The 19,207-nt window shown below is 36.3% G+C and overlaps 1 protein-coding gene across 1 annotated transcript in view; it reads left to right on the top strand.

Moving 5' to 3' along the window:
* LOC127875341 (uncharacterized) overlaps nt 1-19,207 on the top strand; it is a 47,113-nt gene that overhangs the window by 3,484 nt on the left and 24,422 nt on the right. The window contains exons 2-6 of the mRNA XM_052420337.1: nt 7,399-7,452; nt 9,408-9,554; nt 10,095-10,339; nt 11,812-11,906; nt 17,149-17,883. Of these exons, the coding sequence (XP_052276297.1) occupies nt 7,399-7,452; nt 9,408-9,554; nt 10,095-10,339; nt 11,812-11,906; nt 17,149-17,883 (1,276 nt within the window). The remainder of the gene's footprint in view (nt 1-7,398; nt 7,453-9,407; nt 9,555-10,094; nt 10,340-11,811; nt 11,907-17,148; nt 17,884-19,207) is intronic.

Below are 19,207 nucleotides of genomic sequence, written 5' to 3'. Positions count from 1 at the left end.
CCCAGGGTTGGTAATGGGGCCATGCATAGTTGAGATTTACCGTATTATCATAAGAGATGTTCAGTGTCAATTTGAAGTAAATCGGTGTAAAAATGAAGAAGTTATAGTAAAAGGCAATTTTGTGTGGGCGTGGTCGATGTGGGCGGGGTGCCCCAGGGTTGGTAATGGGGCCATGCATAGTTGAGATTGACCGTATTGTCATAAGAGATGTTCAGTATCAATTGGAAGTAAATCAGTGTAGAAATGAAGAAGTTCATGTAAAATAACATTAAAAATGAGTGAAAATCGCTGACCCTGCTCCACACCAACCCCCATAACTTTTGACCCAGGGGTCACATCAAAATTCCAAATAGTGCAGGGTCGCACATATGCTCATAGCTACCATGTGTGTAAGTTTCAAGGTTCTAGTGCTTATAGTGTAGGAGGAGATAGTGGCCAGGACGGATGGACGGAAGACGGAGATAACCACAATATCCCTACTTTTTCTCCGAAAAGCGTGGGGATAACAACATGCCTTGACTGTAACTTTGTCATACATCATACAATTAAAAAAATCCACCATTATGCATACATTCCCAATAGTGCCTAATCATCCGACCTGACCGACCATTTTAATACAGGTCTGATTGAAAATGCTATGTTGCTGGTCATAATGTCCGGTAAACAATTAAAGAGCAGAAATTTATTCATTTCATAGAATTACAATTGGAAAATAAAAGACAGCTTAACAGAATATGAGCAGTAAAAATTATGTCGTATTTGTCTTAACATTTTTTTAAATGTTCCTGGGCATGCGTACATGTACCAAATCTTTCCAAGTAAATACCAACAGTGTTCACAGTTAAATGAAAACATGTTCTGCAACTCAGATCACTGTAATCGGGGCTTTTAACAGTTTGTTCGCGCTTAATAATGCATTTCATTGATTTAAATATCTTTTTGGCCACATTCATCAGTCAATTTTAAAATAATTTGCCATAAGTGTTCACTATCAAGAGATGGCATATCGCATTAAAGACCTGTCTCGCAAGCTCAAAGGTCAAGGTCACACTTAAAAATAGGCTTAAGACTTGTGTTTTGTATTGTGACAGACCTCGTCATTCATTAAACAATTGTTCAATGACTTGCCACAAATGTAAACCATTTTGTGTTCAAGGCCTGTATCAGTACTGGTTAGCGAGTACTTATCGAACAGCAGTACATGTATTGACTGGACATTCTTTTTAGTACGTGTATAATTACGCTGAAACACAATTCAGGGGTTTTTCTGCCTATTTTGGGAAAAGTAGTCTGACCAAATTGGGAATTTTTTATCAGTGGTTTACCAAATAAACTTGTTTTTATTTGTTATTTTGTCTTTTTTATATAAACACATGCAATGTTGGGCATGTTCAACGTTTATTCAAGTACTGCAATTTTGTCTATCAGTTTCAGTTACAATCTGAGATAAGAACTGTACAGTAAAAAACTTATAGCAGATATTTTTTACCAAAACAAACACTGGTTAGTCACACAAGTTACAGCATAATGTTTCTCTGCTTTCTGTTTTTGAAAGCATCACACAGCTCCTCCAATGTTTTGTCATTCAGGTCTAGACCTTCAATGCAGGTACAAAGAGTAAGCATCAGATAAGTAAGTTTGGTTTGTGTGGTTATGGGGGGCAGAGCAGATTAATAATAATCTAATAATCATAAGTCATAAGACACTTCTTTCTCATAATCTAATGATCATAAGTCATAAGACATTTCTTTCTAAAAAAAAATAAAAAAAAATTTTATAATTTCGTTTTGGGATCGGGTCCGTTTGCTTTGGGAATGCCTCCGTTTTCCGGAGGCGCAGACAGTGCTGAAAAACCCCTGCAATTTGTTTCTTTAAATTCTTACAGTCGCTTGTTTTCTTGAAGTTGACAGCAGCAATTCTTTAAAAGGCCAGTACCGGTAATATAGTTAAACAATTACGATGTTTACAGATTTTGTTGCAAGGAAATGTGACCTCCAGGTGGGGTTTATAAATAGCACGCTAGCTCCTACTCAAAAGAAATCCCTTATTAAAACCCAACCTGTGTGCTTGAGGTTTTAGTTCATGTTCTTCAATTGAGCAGGCTTCATTTATTTGTCTTTCAATTTCTTATTTAAAAAGAATCTAATGTGATTAACAATCACAATTTTTTTCTGTTTTTATCTATATTCTCTTTTTTTTACAGTTTTTTTTAAAGGCAAGTTTCACGGTAGTTCTATATAAAAGCCGGTAATTATTCAAAATAGGTGAAGTGATATACACTAAATGCAGAATACTACATGTTATCTGGAGGTTATCATTAATCAGTCAAGACCAGGAAGTGATACCTGTATCAATTATGAGGTCAGATAGTCATTTGTTTCCTTGCACGATAACTGTTGAATTTACTTTCAATATATAACCACTGGAAAGATAGTCATGTATTCCTTTTTGTTTTGATATTTCAAAAATACTTTCTTCAAAATGAAGCACTTGCCGTTCTCCCAGAACATGCAGGCAGTTTTTTGTATAACTCTTTCAGTGCTGGAACCGAATTTTGAAGGCCTTTGCAAACAGTTTGGATCCAGATGAGATGCCAGACGTGGCGTCTCATCAGGATCCAAACTGTTTGCTATTCTGATAGTATTCTTTGAAAAAAATCGAAGAAAATGCTAATTTTAGATATTCTGCAGATGACATTTTAGCAGACGACAAATTTCCCAGCATGCAAAGAGTTAAAAGGAGTCTCTTCTGAATGAAAAGCCAGTTTAGGCGGAAAGTGTCACTCATCTCTGATAAGCCTGTTTGGGACAACACTTTTTGCACATGCATTTAACCTTGTTTTGCCATATCGAGACTCATGAAATCAATATTTACATATTTAAAAGCCACAATTCGCATACACCTGTTTCCAAAAAAGGGGCGTTTTCTAGGAAAACCTATTTAGGGCAGTCTGTGTCAAGGAGTAGAGAGTCTGCTCATGAACTGCAGTTTAAATCAGATCATCATAAAACTTAGTGAACATTTTATGGGCATAATAGCTTGGTGAAGTTGCATGGATAACAAGATAAGTTGAAGCACTTCTGAGTTGAAGCTATTGAATTAAAAAAAATAGCAAAATTAACCGTTCAGCTTTAAAAATAAGATTACAAATTAACCGTGACTGCTCTTTAGTTCTAAGCCAAGTTCAATAATCACCCAGATCACACCAAGCACCTCTGGCCCTTGAATTATAAAAAATTGGCAGAATTGAACTTGTCTGCCCTTAAACTTAACATGTTTTAATGTTGTCCTCAACTTGGTCAATATATTTGTGGGTATACAATCTCAGCCAAACAGGATTACCAGCCAGATTGCCTGGAGCACTTCTGAACTAAGGCCATTCTAGCGTGTTTCACTATATGATATTGGTACCATAAAACTGGACCATTCCCTATCTGAGTTCAGTGATTTATTTTGCCCATAATTACAGCCGATATTCAGCTGCTTCCCAATTGCAAAAAAAGACGTTTTTTTCCCAAAAATTTGATTAAAATTTCCCCAAAAAAGACAAATTTTTCCCAATAAAGCCAATAAGATTACAATGTAATTTTGCAATAATTTCGAACGGGTGCCGATTGAGCTTGTCGAGTCGTCGCTGAACGACAACTGACTTACGTATTGTTCGCGAATTTAGATGAATACGATTTTACGTTGCTATCCACATCTCTCTCTATAATGCGGAGGATACCGACGATAGTCGATGTATCCCGATTGTAAACGCCTGTTTTTACACACGTTCAAGATGGCAGCAAGCAGACGAGAAATTTGAGATGAGCGGAGAAAATGATAAATAGCATTCAAATTAACAACAGATATCATATGGTTATTACGGAATAATTTATTGTGTGTGTCCATTAACGCAAAATACAATGTTTGAGATAAAAACAACAAATATTTATTTGAAATCTTCACAGTGAATGTGCATAACGGAAATCAGTGTTAGGAAATTGGAGTTAGTCTACCGGTACTCACAAAGTTAATGCATTTAAGATGAGTATTGTTCGAAAATGGAAAGAGACAAACATGATATGATTTATATGTAAGTGGATCTGTGTATAATCAGATTAATATGCATATTCTGCTTTATTATGTTTGTCACGCTTTACAGTTTACTGAAATAGCATTGAACGGAGGATGTCAAGTGCAAGATGTTGAAAGGTAAAGAAATGAAATAAATTATTTTAACTCCATTTAATACATCATTGACATAGCAAGACCACTAAAGCGTTTTTTTATCAATATTTGTTAATGTTTTCACCATATGATATTTAATTTTTTTAAAATACTGAACTAAATTCTTACTGTTGAAGAGGTTATGATTAAATGGTATATTTAAGAATCTATATAGATTATTGCAAGTTCAATATGCATGTGGAAGGATATTAACTTAACATTGTCTTCATTGTAAGAACACATTAAATAAGCACTTTATAATATAAAAATGCTGTCAAACATTCTTTAATAATTTTAATTCTGTTCTTATTATCATATTTTTAATGTTTCCCAATTTCATGGTTTATTGCGCTGTTTTTCCCAATTTCATGGTTTATCGCGCTAATTTTCCCAATCCAAAAGGCACAGGCTGTAACAAAAAACAGCAAAAAAAATCACTGGAGTTTTGGTCATTTGTCTATATTTGAAGAAACAAAATCCCCAAAAGGAGAAGAAAATAAGTGAAGAAAGAAATGTTACATGTATTTAAGTACCGCATCCCATTGTTTCTCTTTTCCAATTAAATGAGGTTGAGTTACAAGACAGCTCTATTTACATTTGCAATGTAGTTTAACAGGCAACCTCGGATAAGATTCATCATTGTCAAATTATTGTTGTTTATCAAGATGCACATTAATTGATGGATTAATGGCATGAAAAGAGGAAAGATTGATTGATGTCAAATGATTACATTTTCACTCATGTTCACTAAATGAGAAAGTAAATGTTTAATGATATGGTGCGAAGTTGTTAATAATTACTTGGCAGACATTGTGATTGTCATCAAAGAGTGTTCATGGTTTGCTTTTTCCAATTGATGAGAAATGTAATCAATTTTGCTCTCCACAATTTTTTTAATAAAGATAACTGAAGTGACAGTACAATTAAATCCAAGAATAAAAGAAGTCATTATTTTACACATGTTTGTATTAAAGAATGGCTAATTAAAAAGTCTCTGGATATATTTATTTTGCGTAAAGATGTCGAAAGTACTTACTCAGTAACGTAAAGGAATGTTGCAAACCTGTTTCTCTGATGCACATTGATACATGTGGAATACAACTTAACTTTAAAATCTATGAAGTCAGGAAATATTAATTTTTAAAACCTGATTGACATTAAAACATGTAAATAAATCATAAAAAGCTTTCAGTTGATCTATAGTTAATAAATTCTTATCAATACTTATGGTTTGTACATCTTTGAAGAAATTCCCAATTTCGCTGAAAACAAAACTTTTCCCAATTTGACCAGTACCATTCGAAAAGTTTTGAGGAATTTTTTTTAACAGGTCGCAGTGATGTAATGGATAAGGTGTCTGCCTGCATACCGGGAGGTCATGGGTTCGATCCCCATAGTGGGAGCATTCTTTAGATCTCCCTCAAAGACACCAAGTACTGGTTCTAGGCCCAGGAAACGGACTCTCGATCCCCATAGTGGGAGCGTTCTTTAGATCTCCCCCAAAGACACCAAGTACTGGTTCTAGGCCCAGGAAACGGACTTGAGAGCGTTTATATAAGCCTAAGGCTTTCGATGCAATCAAGCTAAAATAAATAGGTTTAAACTAGGAAGCCCAGGATTGATCCGTAGTCAACAAACTGGATGGTAGGATTTCCTTCTGGCACTCCGATTAGTCCTTAATGCATAAGACCATGCACAAAATTATATATCTTTCTGTAAAAAACACAAAGCTGGCAATTGTTTCAAATTATTAACAATTCAGTGGGTTTTACATGATCTATGATAGATTATATCGCATTGTTGAGTGCAAGACCCCATGCCTCATGGCTACAGGTTCCCAGCTAACCTGGAAATAAGGGAAAACCTGGAAAAAGACTTTCCCTTTTTCCAGTCAGGGAAATTGGGAAAAGTTCCTGAAATCAGGGAAAATTCAGGGAATTTATTTGGTCAAACTTGTGTCGAAAAGTCCATACAATTAAAACAGCAAATCGATTCCTCTGCATGGCTATAGTGGCTTTGTTGTATACATGTAGCTTAGTGTACTATTAGTAAGTACCTACTTCTTTCTCTCTGTTAATAATGCAGCTGTGATGCACCTATAAATATATAGGAGCATCACAGCTGCTACATAAAGAGAGAGAAAGGGAAAAAGAAGTAGGTATTTACTAATAGTACACTAAGCTACATGTATACTACAAAGCCACCATGGTCATGCAGAGGAATAGATGTATAATTATAGCCTTGTAATGTGTAACAAACTATAAAGCCCAAAGGGACTAGCGCCCCTTGCCTCCAGAGCTAGCATTTGCCTCCTGTTACACCGTATGTCTCCCAGACTAACAACATGGCGTCACAAGAGGAAAATGGCTCTAGTATCAATTAGATCTCCATGCTTATTGTCTCTGCATACAAAAATTAAATCAGGATGATAACACATTAAATAACACTAATTTTTATGCCCCCGGATCAAATGATTGGGGGTATATTGTTTTTGGCATGCCTGTCTGTCCGTCATTGTATGTGTCTGTCTGTCATTGTAAGTGTCCCAAAACTTTAACCTTGGTCATAACTTTTTCAAAATTGATGATAGTAACTTGATATATGGCATGCATGTGTATCTCATGGAGCTGCACATTTTGAGTGGTAAAAGGTAAAGGTCATCATTCAAGATCAAAGGTCAAATCAAAATAGAAGTTCAAAGCGGCGCATTAGGGTGCATTGTGTTTCTGACAAACACATCTCTTGTTGTTGTTTTTTTATATGTTATAATATCACTAATTAATTACTTAACAATATGTTCCTGGGAATCCAATTATTGTTGCAAAACAAACATTAAATGAAAATAAATGAAAAGGCGAGGAAAGGATGGCTGTGAGGGGAGATTGAAGGCTTTAAAATTACATTAATATAATATATGTTATTGTCTGCAACTGCTATTTATTGAGGGTGTTTAAATCAAGAAATAAGTCGAAATTATGATCCTTGAATTTTTATTTTCCATCAGGGAACAATCAGGGAATAATCAATGAATTTTGTTCATACAAAAAGCTGGGAACCCTGGTGGCCCGCTACAATTTATATGGAAATTGCTTGTTTCAAATAATAATGGCAAACATGCACCCATTAGTCTTAGATCAAAAGAGATCACTCAAACAAAAGGATCGTACTCTGTCTTTATGTTTACAGAAAAAGGCTCACATGTCTACCTTGGAAGTGCTGTCATTCCTACGAAACAACAAGGTATGTAATCCTTGGGAAAGGAGTGAGAATATTCTCATGGTTGACCCTTTCAGTGCTGGAACCGAATTTTGAAGGAATTTGCAAACAGTTTGGATCCAGATGAGACGCCACAGAACGTAGCGTCTCATCAGGATCCGAACTGTTTGCTATTCTGATAGTATTATTTGAAAAAAATCAAAGAAAATGCTAATTTTAGAAATTCAGCAGACGACATTTTAGCAGACGACCAATTTCCCAGCATGCAAAGGGTTAAAATACTACAAATTGACAAATATCATGGTAAACATTAGTAATATATGTTATTGAGACTTTCTCTGGTTTTATGCATGTGTTCAATGTGTTGTCACAGATAAGACTGTGCAGTTTGCGCAGATAATTAGGAACAACACTTTCTACTCGTGTTGATGTTGTTTTTCATAAGGAAGCCTCTCCTTATAGAAAAACCTGTTTAGGCTGAAAGTGTAGTCTCTGATTTAACTGTGCTTTTGCACCGGCTAATCTAGGACGACATTTCATGCACATGCATTGAGCCCTATTTTCCCAGAGCGTGGCTCAATTACACTTATTTGAGTCGTGTTCTTATAAAACTGGGCATAATGCATGTGCGTAAAGTGTCGTCCCAGATTAGCCTGTGCAATCTACTCAGGCTAATCAGGGACGGCACTTTCCGCTTTTTAGTTCACCTGAGCACAACATGCTCATGGTGAGCTTTTGTGATCGCTTTTTGTCCATCGTGCGTCGTCTGTCATCAACAGTTTGCCTTGAACACTTTAGAGGCCACATTTATTGTCTGATCTTCATGAAATTTGGTCAGAACATTTGTCCCATTGATACCTCGACTGAGTTCGAAACTGGGTCATGCTGGGTCAAAAACTAGGTCAAAAAAAGAAAAACCTTGTGAACACTGTTAAGTCACATTTGATGCCCAATCTTCATGTAACTTTGTCAAAATGTTTGTCTAAATGATATGTTGGTTGAGTTCAAAAATGGTTCCGGTCCGTTGAAAAACATGGCTGCGAGGGGGCGGGGCAGTATTCCTAATATGGCTATAGAGAAACCTTGTGAACACTCAAGAAGTCACAATTTTTACCCAATCATCATGAAACTTGGTCAAAACATTGGTTCCATTGATATCTCGGACGAGTTCGAAAATGGTCCAGATCGGTGAAAAAACATGGCTGCCAGGGGGCGGGGCATTTTTCCTTATATGGCTTTAGTAAAACCTTGTTTACACTCTAGAGGCCACATTTATTTTCCGATCTTCATGAAACTTGGTCAGAAGATTTGTCCTAATGATATCTTGGATGAGTTCGAAAATGGTTTCAGTTGCTTAAAAAACATGGCCACCAGGGGCGGGGCATTTTTCCTAATATGGCTATATATCATGCTTTAGTAAAACCTTGTAAACACTCTAGAGGCCAAATTTATTGTCCGATCATCATGAAACGTTGTCAGAAGATTTGTCCCAATGATATTTTGGACAAGTTCGAAAGTGGTTCCAGTTGCTTGAAAAACATGGCCACCAGTGGGCGGGGCATTTTTTCTTACATGGACTTATGAATCTTCATGAAACTTTGTCAGTATATTTGTTTAAATGATATCTTGGATGTGTATGAAAATGGTTCTGGTCTGTTGAAAAACGTGGCTGCCAAGGTGTTCACTAGTCATGAAAGTTGGTAAGAACATATTGTTCTAATGACATCTTGGGCTGCACAGAACAGGTCAGTTCCTTTGAATCTCAGGTGAGCGACTTTGGGCCTTTCAGGCCCTCTTGTATGACATTTGTCGTTTAAATGAAGTCTCTTCTTTGCAAAAATCCAATTCAGGGATAGTGTCGTCCCTGATTAGCCTGTGCGGACTGCAGGGCCTATTCTGGGACAAACACTTTACGCACATGCATTATGCCCAGTTTTCTCAGAACACGACTCATTTATAAAACTGCACATGTTTTCCAGCCATTTCCAATCAGTGTCCACACAGGCTGGAAGCTGTACTCCCTGATGAATGGCTTTCGGATCTGGATACAGGAGACGTCTCCAGATAACCAGAGTGCCAGCTTCCACATGTTTGCCAGCTTCAGAAAAGTCAGGGTGTCTTCTCAGGTAGTTGTTGAGACATGTTTGTTAACCCTTTACCATTTAGATACATATTTTTACGCACTTGTCGCTTAGAAAGTTACATTTAATTTAGGGGTTCATTTCCAACCCTTAGATGCTGATGTGCAGCAAACAGCATAAAACTTGAACAGACTGCGAGTTACTCGCAGGCTGTTCTGGTTTTATGCTGTTTGCACATACATGTAGCCATTTTCGCTTTGCTTCTGAGTGGTAAAGCGTAAAGCTAGACTTTTAATGAAATAGTCAGAGCTATAATACACTTACAAGTACTAGTTATATTTCATATACTGTATTAATTGTATTTAAATTTATGTGATAAAAAATTCTTAAACATGTTGTCATTTAGTACCATATTTTATTAAACTTCTCCAGGAAATGTGTAAGTATGCAAGTCTTTAAATAGTAAGCAAGGATTAAAATTCCTGAATTATTTGTTCAAAATACAGTAATACTGTTAGGATGTACTGAAATAGGATAATGTATAAAATACAATATTTCTTATTAACAAATCATTTGAATTTACAGATGGTTCTTCAAATTTTGAAAGACATTTCAAAATCGTCCAGTTGGAAACCAGGCTGCCTTGCCACGAGCATAACATCGAAACCTTCAGAGGATGACCTGGTTGCAAGGTCACGGGGCATGATGGGTAATCTTCCTGTGCAACATGATGTTGTGGTGGAAGAAACGATACCCGAAAAATCTGGGATATTAAGCAGCCTGTTTTGTGCGGGAGGAGAGTTACAGACTGTTAAAAAAGAACACACGAGGTAGGTCCCTCTTGATTCATGTCCTTTGAAAGATATATGTTGAACAGAATGCAATCAACAAAAAATTAGTAGTGATGTTTTATTATACCCCAACAACCAAATTAAAAAGGGGCTATATTGGAGTCATTCTGTCTGTCTGTTTTGTCGTTTGTTCAGTCATTCCACATAAAATGTTATAATTTTATGGAGAGAACTTCTTCCACATTTCGGAAATAATTTATTTGATACTTGAAATTTGCATTCAACACCATTAAGTGCAGATTTGAAAGACACAATATCTACAATTATTTACTGACTGGTTATTAACTCTTGTGAAATAGTTTGTGATATAATGACTAAATGTGTGGTCTGCATGTCACCTAGATAAACTAATTAAATATGATGAAAATGTAGAAAGTAGAATAAAATGGATTTTGACATCATTTCTGCAGGGACTGACATAAGGAAGACAACGGGGTGTGTTGGCACCTGCTACAGAATAGCGTTAGGGCCATCGTGGTTACACATTAAAATCTAGAGGGCGATAGTGCGATAGTACGATGGCAACATCCAATAGTACGATGGCGACAACGCGATAGTACGATGACGACATTGTGATAGTAATTGTACTTTCGTCATTGTATTATCGCACTGTTGCGATCGTACTATCGCACTGTTGCCATTGTATTGTCGCACTGTCGCATTGTTGTCATTGTACTGTGGCATTGTCGCAATCGTACTATCACACTGTCGACATCATATTGTCGCACTGTCGTCATCGTTTTATCGCACTTTTGCATTGTCGCCATCGTACATCATACATCGCATTGTCGCCTTTCGCCTTCCGGTACATAAACTATTCTTATTGCAGGAACAAAAAAGATGACTTTATAAAGATGTACTTTGAAAGAGGTTACAGTTATAATGAAATCAAATTTTTATTAAGTTGTAGAATGGGTATTGATGTAAGGTATGTCAAACTGTAAAGTATTTTTAAAAGTGGCTCCATCTAGGAACAAATACGATGTGTGCATGTGTATCGGAAGGCGATAGATGACAATGCGACAGTACGATAACGACAATACGACAGTGCGACTATACGATGGAGACAGTGCAATAGTACGATGGCGACAATGTGACAGTAGGATGATGACAGTATGATAACGCGATAGCACGATGGCGACAATCCGATAATACGATGATGACAGTACACTAACGCGATAGTACGATGGACTATCGCGTTGTCGTACTGTCATCATCATATTATCACATTGTCGCCATCGTACTATCTCACTGTCGCCATCGTATTGTCGCACTGTCGCATTGTGGTCATGGTACTGTCACATTGTCTCCATCGTACTATCGCATTGTGGCCATTGTACTATTGCATTGTCGCCCTCAGGATTTTAATGTGTAACCAGGATGGCCCTTACGGTATTCTGTTACCTGCAGATGTTTATGCCATGGTATTTATATTGATATAATTCATGCAGGTACTGGCATAAAGAGGACAATGGGGTGTGCTGGCACCTGCAGATGTGCGAACGGGAGCAAGAGTGGCTCTTCTTTCTAGCTCAGCCTGTCCAAGGTATGACCCTATGGTTATTATGGCCAACTTATGATCTGGCGGTCCCATGTTCAACAGTCTCAATTTTTGTATCTTCCAAGTTCCTCCACATTGTTATGATTAACTAAAAAGTTTGCTGCATTATAAAAAAAGGGACATTTTGCTATTGTGACTTTTTGGGGAATCTTAAATGTACTTCTTAACTAAATTGATTGATAGATTTTTATATAAATAAACATATTTTGTCCTTTGCTTATCATAATTTTAAATTTTAAATATCATTTTTTTTTCAAAAACATGATCACCAGTGGGTTAAATAGTTATCTTTATGGTTGTAATTAAAAATTTGAAGATCATTCTGTTTCAAGCCACTTAAGTGATATTATGTGCATTTAACAGTATAATTATGCTATATTTATGGGTGTCTATCGCAACCATGGTTTATGTTTGGTGTTTTCAATTCATGTACACTTATATTTGTTAATGCAGCATCAACATACTAAAACAATATCCCTGAAAGAGAGAAATAATGCATTTGAATATCAACCGTACTTTTGTGTGACAACTGATCATGAATGTACGGTGTGCATCTAAATTTAGTTTTAGTCCAGATTCATTCATACGACACAAAGACACCATTTTGTTTGAAGGATCATGTTAACTTCCTGCAACGATTCTATTCATACGACACACAAACACTAACTCCAATCCTAATAAAAAGACAGCTCAGCTCAGCTTAGAGGACTGGGACAGTCGTAAAATATCGAATATAATATTTTTAGCTAACCTGTCACGAAGTGACCGTGTGAAGTCTGGTGTCCGTTGTGCGTCCGTGCGTGCGTCCGTCAACAATTTGTTTGTGTAGACAGTAGAGGTCACAGTTTTCATCCAATCTTAATGAAATTTGGTCAGAATGTTAATCTAGATGAAATCTGGGTTGGGATTGTATTTTGGTCATCCAGGGTAAAAAACTAGGTCACTAGGTCAAATAATAGAAAAACCTTGTGTAGACAATAGATGTCACAGTTTTCATCCAATCTTCATGAAATTTGATCAGAATGTTAATCTTGATGAAATCTGGGTCGGGATTCTATTTAGGTCATCTCTGGTCAAAAACTAGGTCACTAGGTCAAATAATAGAAAAACCTTGTGTATGCAATAGAGGTCACTGTTTTCATCCAATCTTTATGAAATTTGGTCAGAATGTTTATCTTGATGAAATCTGGGTTGGGATTGTATTTGGGTCATCTGTGGTCAAAAACTAGGTCACTAGGTCAAGTAATAGAAAAACCTTGTGTAGACAATAGAGGTCATAGTTTTCATCCAATCTTCATGAAATTTGGTCAGAATGTTTATATTGATGAAATATGGGTTGGGATTGTATTTGGGTCATCTTGGGTCCAAAACTAGGTCACTAGGTCAACTAATATAAAAACCTTGTGTAGACAATAGAGGTCACAGTTTTCATCCAATCCTTATGAAATTTGGTCAAAATGTTTATCTTGATGAAGTCTGGGTTGGGATTGTATTTGGGTCATCTGGGGTAAAAAACTAGGTCACTAGGTCAAATAATAGAATAACCTTGTGTAGACAATAGAGGTCACAGTTTTCATCCAATCTTTATGAAATTTAGCCAGAATGTTTATCTTGATAAAATCTGGATTGGGATTGTATTTGGGTCATCTGGGGTCAGAAACCAGGTCACTAGTAATAATAGAAAAACCTTATGTAGACAATAGAGGTCACAGTTTTCATCAGATCTTAATGAAATATGGTCAGAATGTTTGTCTTGTTAAAATCTAGGTTGGGATCAAATTTGGGTTATCTAGGGTCAAAAAATAGGTCTCTAGGTCAAAGTTTAAAAAAAACTTGTGTAGACAATAGAGGTCACAGTTTTCATCCAAACTTAATAAAGTATTGCCAGAATGTTTATCTTGATGAAATCTGGGTTGGGATTGTATTTGGGTCATCTGTGGTCAAAAACTATGTCACTAGGTCAAATCATAGAAAACCTTGTGTAGACAAGAGAGGTCATGGTTTTCATCTGATCTTAATGGAATGTGGTCAGAATGTTTATCTTGATAATATCTGATTTTGGATCATATATGGGTAATCTGGGTTCAAAAATTAGGTCACCGGGCCAATTCTAGTAAAACCTTGTGTAGATGACAGAGGTCACAGTTTTCATCACGTCTTAATGAAATTTTGTCAGAATGTATTCATTGATGAAATCTGGCTTATAATTTTATTTTTATTTTCTCTGTGACAGGCGTTTCTTGTTTGATTTATTTTTTAGCAGTACATAAACAACCAAGCAATGTAATATGAAATTTTTACACCCATTATTGCTGCTTCTTCCTGTATTTCTGCGATGATGATCTGAAATATAAACTTCATGATGCTATATTCTTATACCTTTTTTTATTAAAGAAGGAATGTAGTTAACACTTGTTCATAGTTTCATTCCATCGTTCCTCAAAAAGTTGTAACTCTGTTGCTCTGGTATCTTCAAAACCATTGAGTAATTAAATGGTAATTAAATTGAATGCGTTTTAATTCCCTTTTATTATTGTTTAATTTTAGTTACAATGCTATGAGGTTAAATTTTATTTACACGTACATGTATTATGAATATTGCTGGGCCAAGTGTGAGGTTGAGCGCTCCAAAACCGGTTTAAACCCCCAATGCTTTGCATTGACCGTTTCAAGGCGGTGACCCCAGCTTTATTCTTATTTGTGTTTATGTTGTTTTGTATTGTGCTGTATTGCTCTGTTTTGTACTGTTTTGGCAATCAGTCACTTGCCTCAAATAAAGGACCTGCTTATTGTTTATAATAATAATTCAATACTACTCCAGCAGCTGGAGTTTCCCTTCTTTATATTGGGATTGTATATGGGTCTGATAGAATTTAAGTTGATGTAGCAAGGTTAGTCAGGTGAGCGATTCAGGGCCATCATGGCCCTCTTGTTGTTTTTTTTTGTTTTTTTATAAACAACTGGTATCAAGATGAGTTGCAGATAATTGGTCAGAACCACATTTTAACTATTTCTTTTGACGTGTCAATTCTTTTGAGCTCAACTCAACAGTGAAAATGCGCATAATATCACTTTAATTTATTTAAAAATCTCTTTATTAAAACAATGTTTTGACTTGGTCTTCTACAAAATGATTTAATATGCTAAAACAGGGCTATAAAGTGCTCCATGGATGATGTTTTATGTTGGGTCCTTCTTCTATATCTATAAACGCTATTAAAAGTGTACAAGCTAGTCTGTCGAGATTCATTCAACTTCAGTGACAGATGCAGGGCAATATTGTTATGTATAAATGATACAAATGGTGTTGAATACTTGACTGATTAACTGAGGGATTTTATAATAAGCTAATCATGGGCTTGAATATAGTGGTCATAAGCCAGCATGCTAATTCCACACAACAAATAGGTATTGTGTAAATATTTAACAATGCAAACTACACATGTACTTATTTTCCAGGCTCAATGCTTATTTTGCCATGTTCATCACATTTATGATTTTGTTGAAGTATTGTAATTTTTGTAATTATTTAAGTACTCCCAAAAAATTGCAATTGCAAATTGCATATCAGGTAAATATTTATGCCCCCCTTCGAAGAAGAGGGGGTATATTGCTTTGCTCATGTCGGTCGGTCGGTCTGTCGGTCCGTCCACTAGGTGGTTGTCAGACGATAACTCAAGAACGCTTGGGCCTAGGATCATGAAACTTTATAGGTACATTGATCATGACTCGCAGATGACCCCTATTGATTTTGAGGTCACTAGGTCAAAGGTCAAGGTCACGGTGACCTGAAATAGTAAAATGGTTTTTGAATGATAACTCAAGAACGCATACGCCTAGGATCATGAAACTTCATGGGTAGATTGATCATGACTTGCCGATGACCCCTATTGATGTTGAGGTCACTAGGTCAAAGGTCAAGGTCACGGTGACCCGAAATAGTAAAATGGTTTCCGGATGATAACTCAAGAACGCATACGCCTAGGATCATGAAACTTCATATGTAGATTGATCATGACTTGAAGATGACCCCTATTGATTTTGAGGTCACTAGGACAAAGGTCAAGGTAACAGTGACCCGAAATAGTAAAATGGTTTTCGGATGATAACTCAAGAACGCATACGCCTAGGATCATGAAACTTCATAGGTAGATTGATCATGACTTGCAGATGACCCCTATTGATTTTGAGGTCAAAAGGTCAAAGGTCAAGGTCACGGTGACCCGAAATAGAAAAATGATTTTCAGATGATAACTCAAGAACGCTTTTGCCTAGGATAATGACACTTCATAGGTACATTGATCGTGACCCGCAGATGACCCCTATTGATTTTCAGGTCATTAGGTCAAAGGTCAAGGTCACAGTGACAAAAATCGTATTCACACAATGGCTGCCACTACAACGGACAGCCCATATGGGGGGCATGCATGTTTTACAAACAGCCCTTGTTATATTTTAAGTTGATAAGTATTTAGTATCTATTATCATTTATTTGAAAAAAGACAAATGCATTTAATAGATTGCTTTGGGATTGATAAGGCTATTATTATTGAGTTAATCTTTTAGGCTCACAAGGTCACAGACATTTGAACAGCAAGTATTATTTACTCAAAAGATAGGTCTATGTATTTATATATTTCATGTTGAATTTAAGTACCTGTGGATTAGTTCAGAGTTCTATGTAAAGCCAAACTGTGTTGTATAAATATTGGTTTATAAATATTGTTCCTGCAATCATACCAGTACTTAAAGAATTATACTAGCATTAACAGGTTCAACTACCTTGTCATATGTACTTGAATGAATTAGTAATAAAAAATGTTATTAACGATTACCGATAACCGAATATTTCTACATATATCAGTGTCAGCATACTGTTAAACATACAAACATGTACTCAAAAACCCTTTTTGATATAAACTTGCAATAAATTGTTTTTGTCGTTATTTACGAATTGAATTCATGAAAGTAATTTATGATTTATCATAAACAATTGCATACTAAATGAGACATATTTGACGATCAAACAGGAAAGTGTTAATATTGAATAAATGTGTCCCAGACCTACCCACCCACAAAAATAAGGCTGGAAGCCAGAACTACAGGAAAAGTCTCGTACCCAGAACTCCCAAGTGCTCTTTTTAGATAAATTGTTATGATGTTGCCTAAATGGCAGTGTCATGTATACATTGCGATGTACAACAATTGTCACATTTGTGAATTGCAGATGTTGAAGAGTGCCTTCTGTCAGTGGTTGGTTACCGTGACAACTATTCCCACACTGGTACTGCCAGGTATATCAGTGAGATTCTTGGTTCATTCTCGGACTTTGTCCGCTACCGAAAATGTGTTTCCACAAATTTGATCAACATAAAAATGCCAGTAGCAAATGCTTCCAGCCATCCACACTCATATAGTTCCTCTGAGGAAATGAGTCCAGGGAAAAGAATGTTTAAACGCTTTGAGTCTTTCGTCAAACGACCCATCAGTGGTGAAAAGTTGCACTCCGTCAAGCAGCAGTTGATTCGATCAACATGGATTCTGCGTCACAAGAGTCCGTCCTTCATGAGCGCTCTGTCGGCAAAACAGTCTGAGACATCCAAGGCCTTGAAAACATGTTCATTAGATAGGAAAGACATGCCAAATTTGAAACAGATCAGGTCTTCCGGTGCTAATAATACAGTTGATGAAACATTTCCAGTTACTCATGATGTTCATACTCAAAATGGCATCAAAAATGCTACAAATGAAGATGTCAATAAAAATGAAATGAAGAGTGAGATTGATGAAAACGAAAGTTCTGTGTCCAGTAACGAGGACAATGAAAATGTTAATAGGGATGTAGAGATTTCAAGAACTAAAGAAAAGGTCAAGGACATTGATCATACGCTGGATGCAGACGTCAATGACCATGAGCAGTTTGAACAAACGTCAACTGAGTCACAAATGTCCGGCACAAAAGGTAACCATCACATTTGTGTATTTTTTGAAGTGTTATTGATGTCATGAAGTAATTACTCCAAAATCATTTAGTATCTAATCTTGTAAATACTATGACTATTTTACTATAAAATGATCTTGTTTTTCGTCGTCATGGTATTGTTATTCCCGCAAAATTCACTGGTTAATTTTAAAATGTAAATCAATGTTGAAAAAGTATAAAATGCAAAGAAAATGTGTTGGTTTTTGATGACTACTTTGAAATAGTATTCGCTCTGATCCAGTGTTAAGTAAAATGGATACTCTACTCTAGGTTGGCGCTAAGGAAAAAAAATTAGTAGCCAAATCTAAGGGGGTATGGGGGCATGCCCCCGGTACATTTTTTGGATCCTAGATCGTCAGTGATGCGTTTTTGGGGCTGTTTCCTGAGCAAAATAAAGACTATTTTTGTCTGAAATAGGCCCTTTTTTTGCTTGAAGTTTTTTCTTGGCTGGTGAGCCACTTGCTGACATTTTGCAGCCGATTTTTTTGTTTATATAGACACTGGCGGCGTAGTGATAATGATACATTAACACCGTTAAACAGTTTTCGGTACATGTGATATTTAGGATAGAAACCACTAAAACAGCCTGCCCGTCTCGGTAGTAATTATACAACATTTTATAAAATCCAAACATGACTTTTTTTTATTTTGTTTTTAGTTTTTGAAGAAATGCGTGAGCAATTACTAAGTCAGCATGACACCGTCATTGCATGCCAAAAACCTTGAGACTCACGGCGAAACCGTGAGACTTGACAGGTATGATTTCATAACTGACTTGGGCTAGCATCCGATGTCTGCACTATTTTAGACGTCCTCCGATCGCGAACCTAACATTTGGTCATTTCCTGAGATTACATTACTCTGTCCTCTTTCTTTTCTAAAGAATTGTGGTAATTTCTGTTGCTTCGACTTTCAATTTTCGTTGGAAGAATCTGCAACTCACTTTCTAAATCGGTCTTTCAAGTAGCATAGCGATCGTAAAGGGAAGTTACTCTTATCTACTTTTTTTAGCCAATCAAAATCGTTGTTTCTTGGGAAATTAGTTTATAGTGGCTATATCAATGCCATAACTCCGCCCATCTTATTAAATGACAATTCCGTACTGGTCGATTCGATAACGTTGAATCGTACCATCAAAGTATAGGTCATTACACGGCACGCTTCAGTGATTCAGTTATCATGTAAATCGCCAAGTAACCCAAATGTTCTAAAGTCTGGTCGCAGTGTAAAGCGTGACCAATTAAAACATTTGCCATGTGGATTATCCACCTAGGCAGTCATCATTATCCCCTGGGGCCTTTCC

This window comes from Dreissena polymorpha, chromosome 3 (assembly GCF_020536995.1).
Source record: "Dreissena polymorpha isolate Duluth1 chromosome 3, UMN_Dpol_1.0, whole genome shotgun sequence".
Classification (NCBI taxonomy): domain Eukaryota; kingdom Metazoa; phylum Mollusca; class Bivalvia; order Myida; family Dreissenidae; genus Dreissena; species Dreissena polymorpha.
This window is presented reverse-complemented; position numbering and strand designations above follow the sequence as displayed.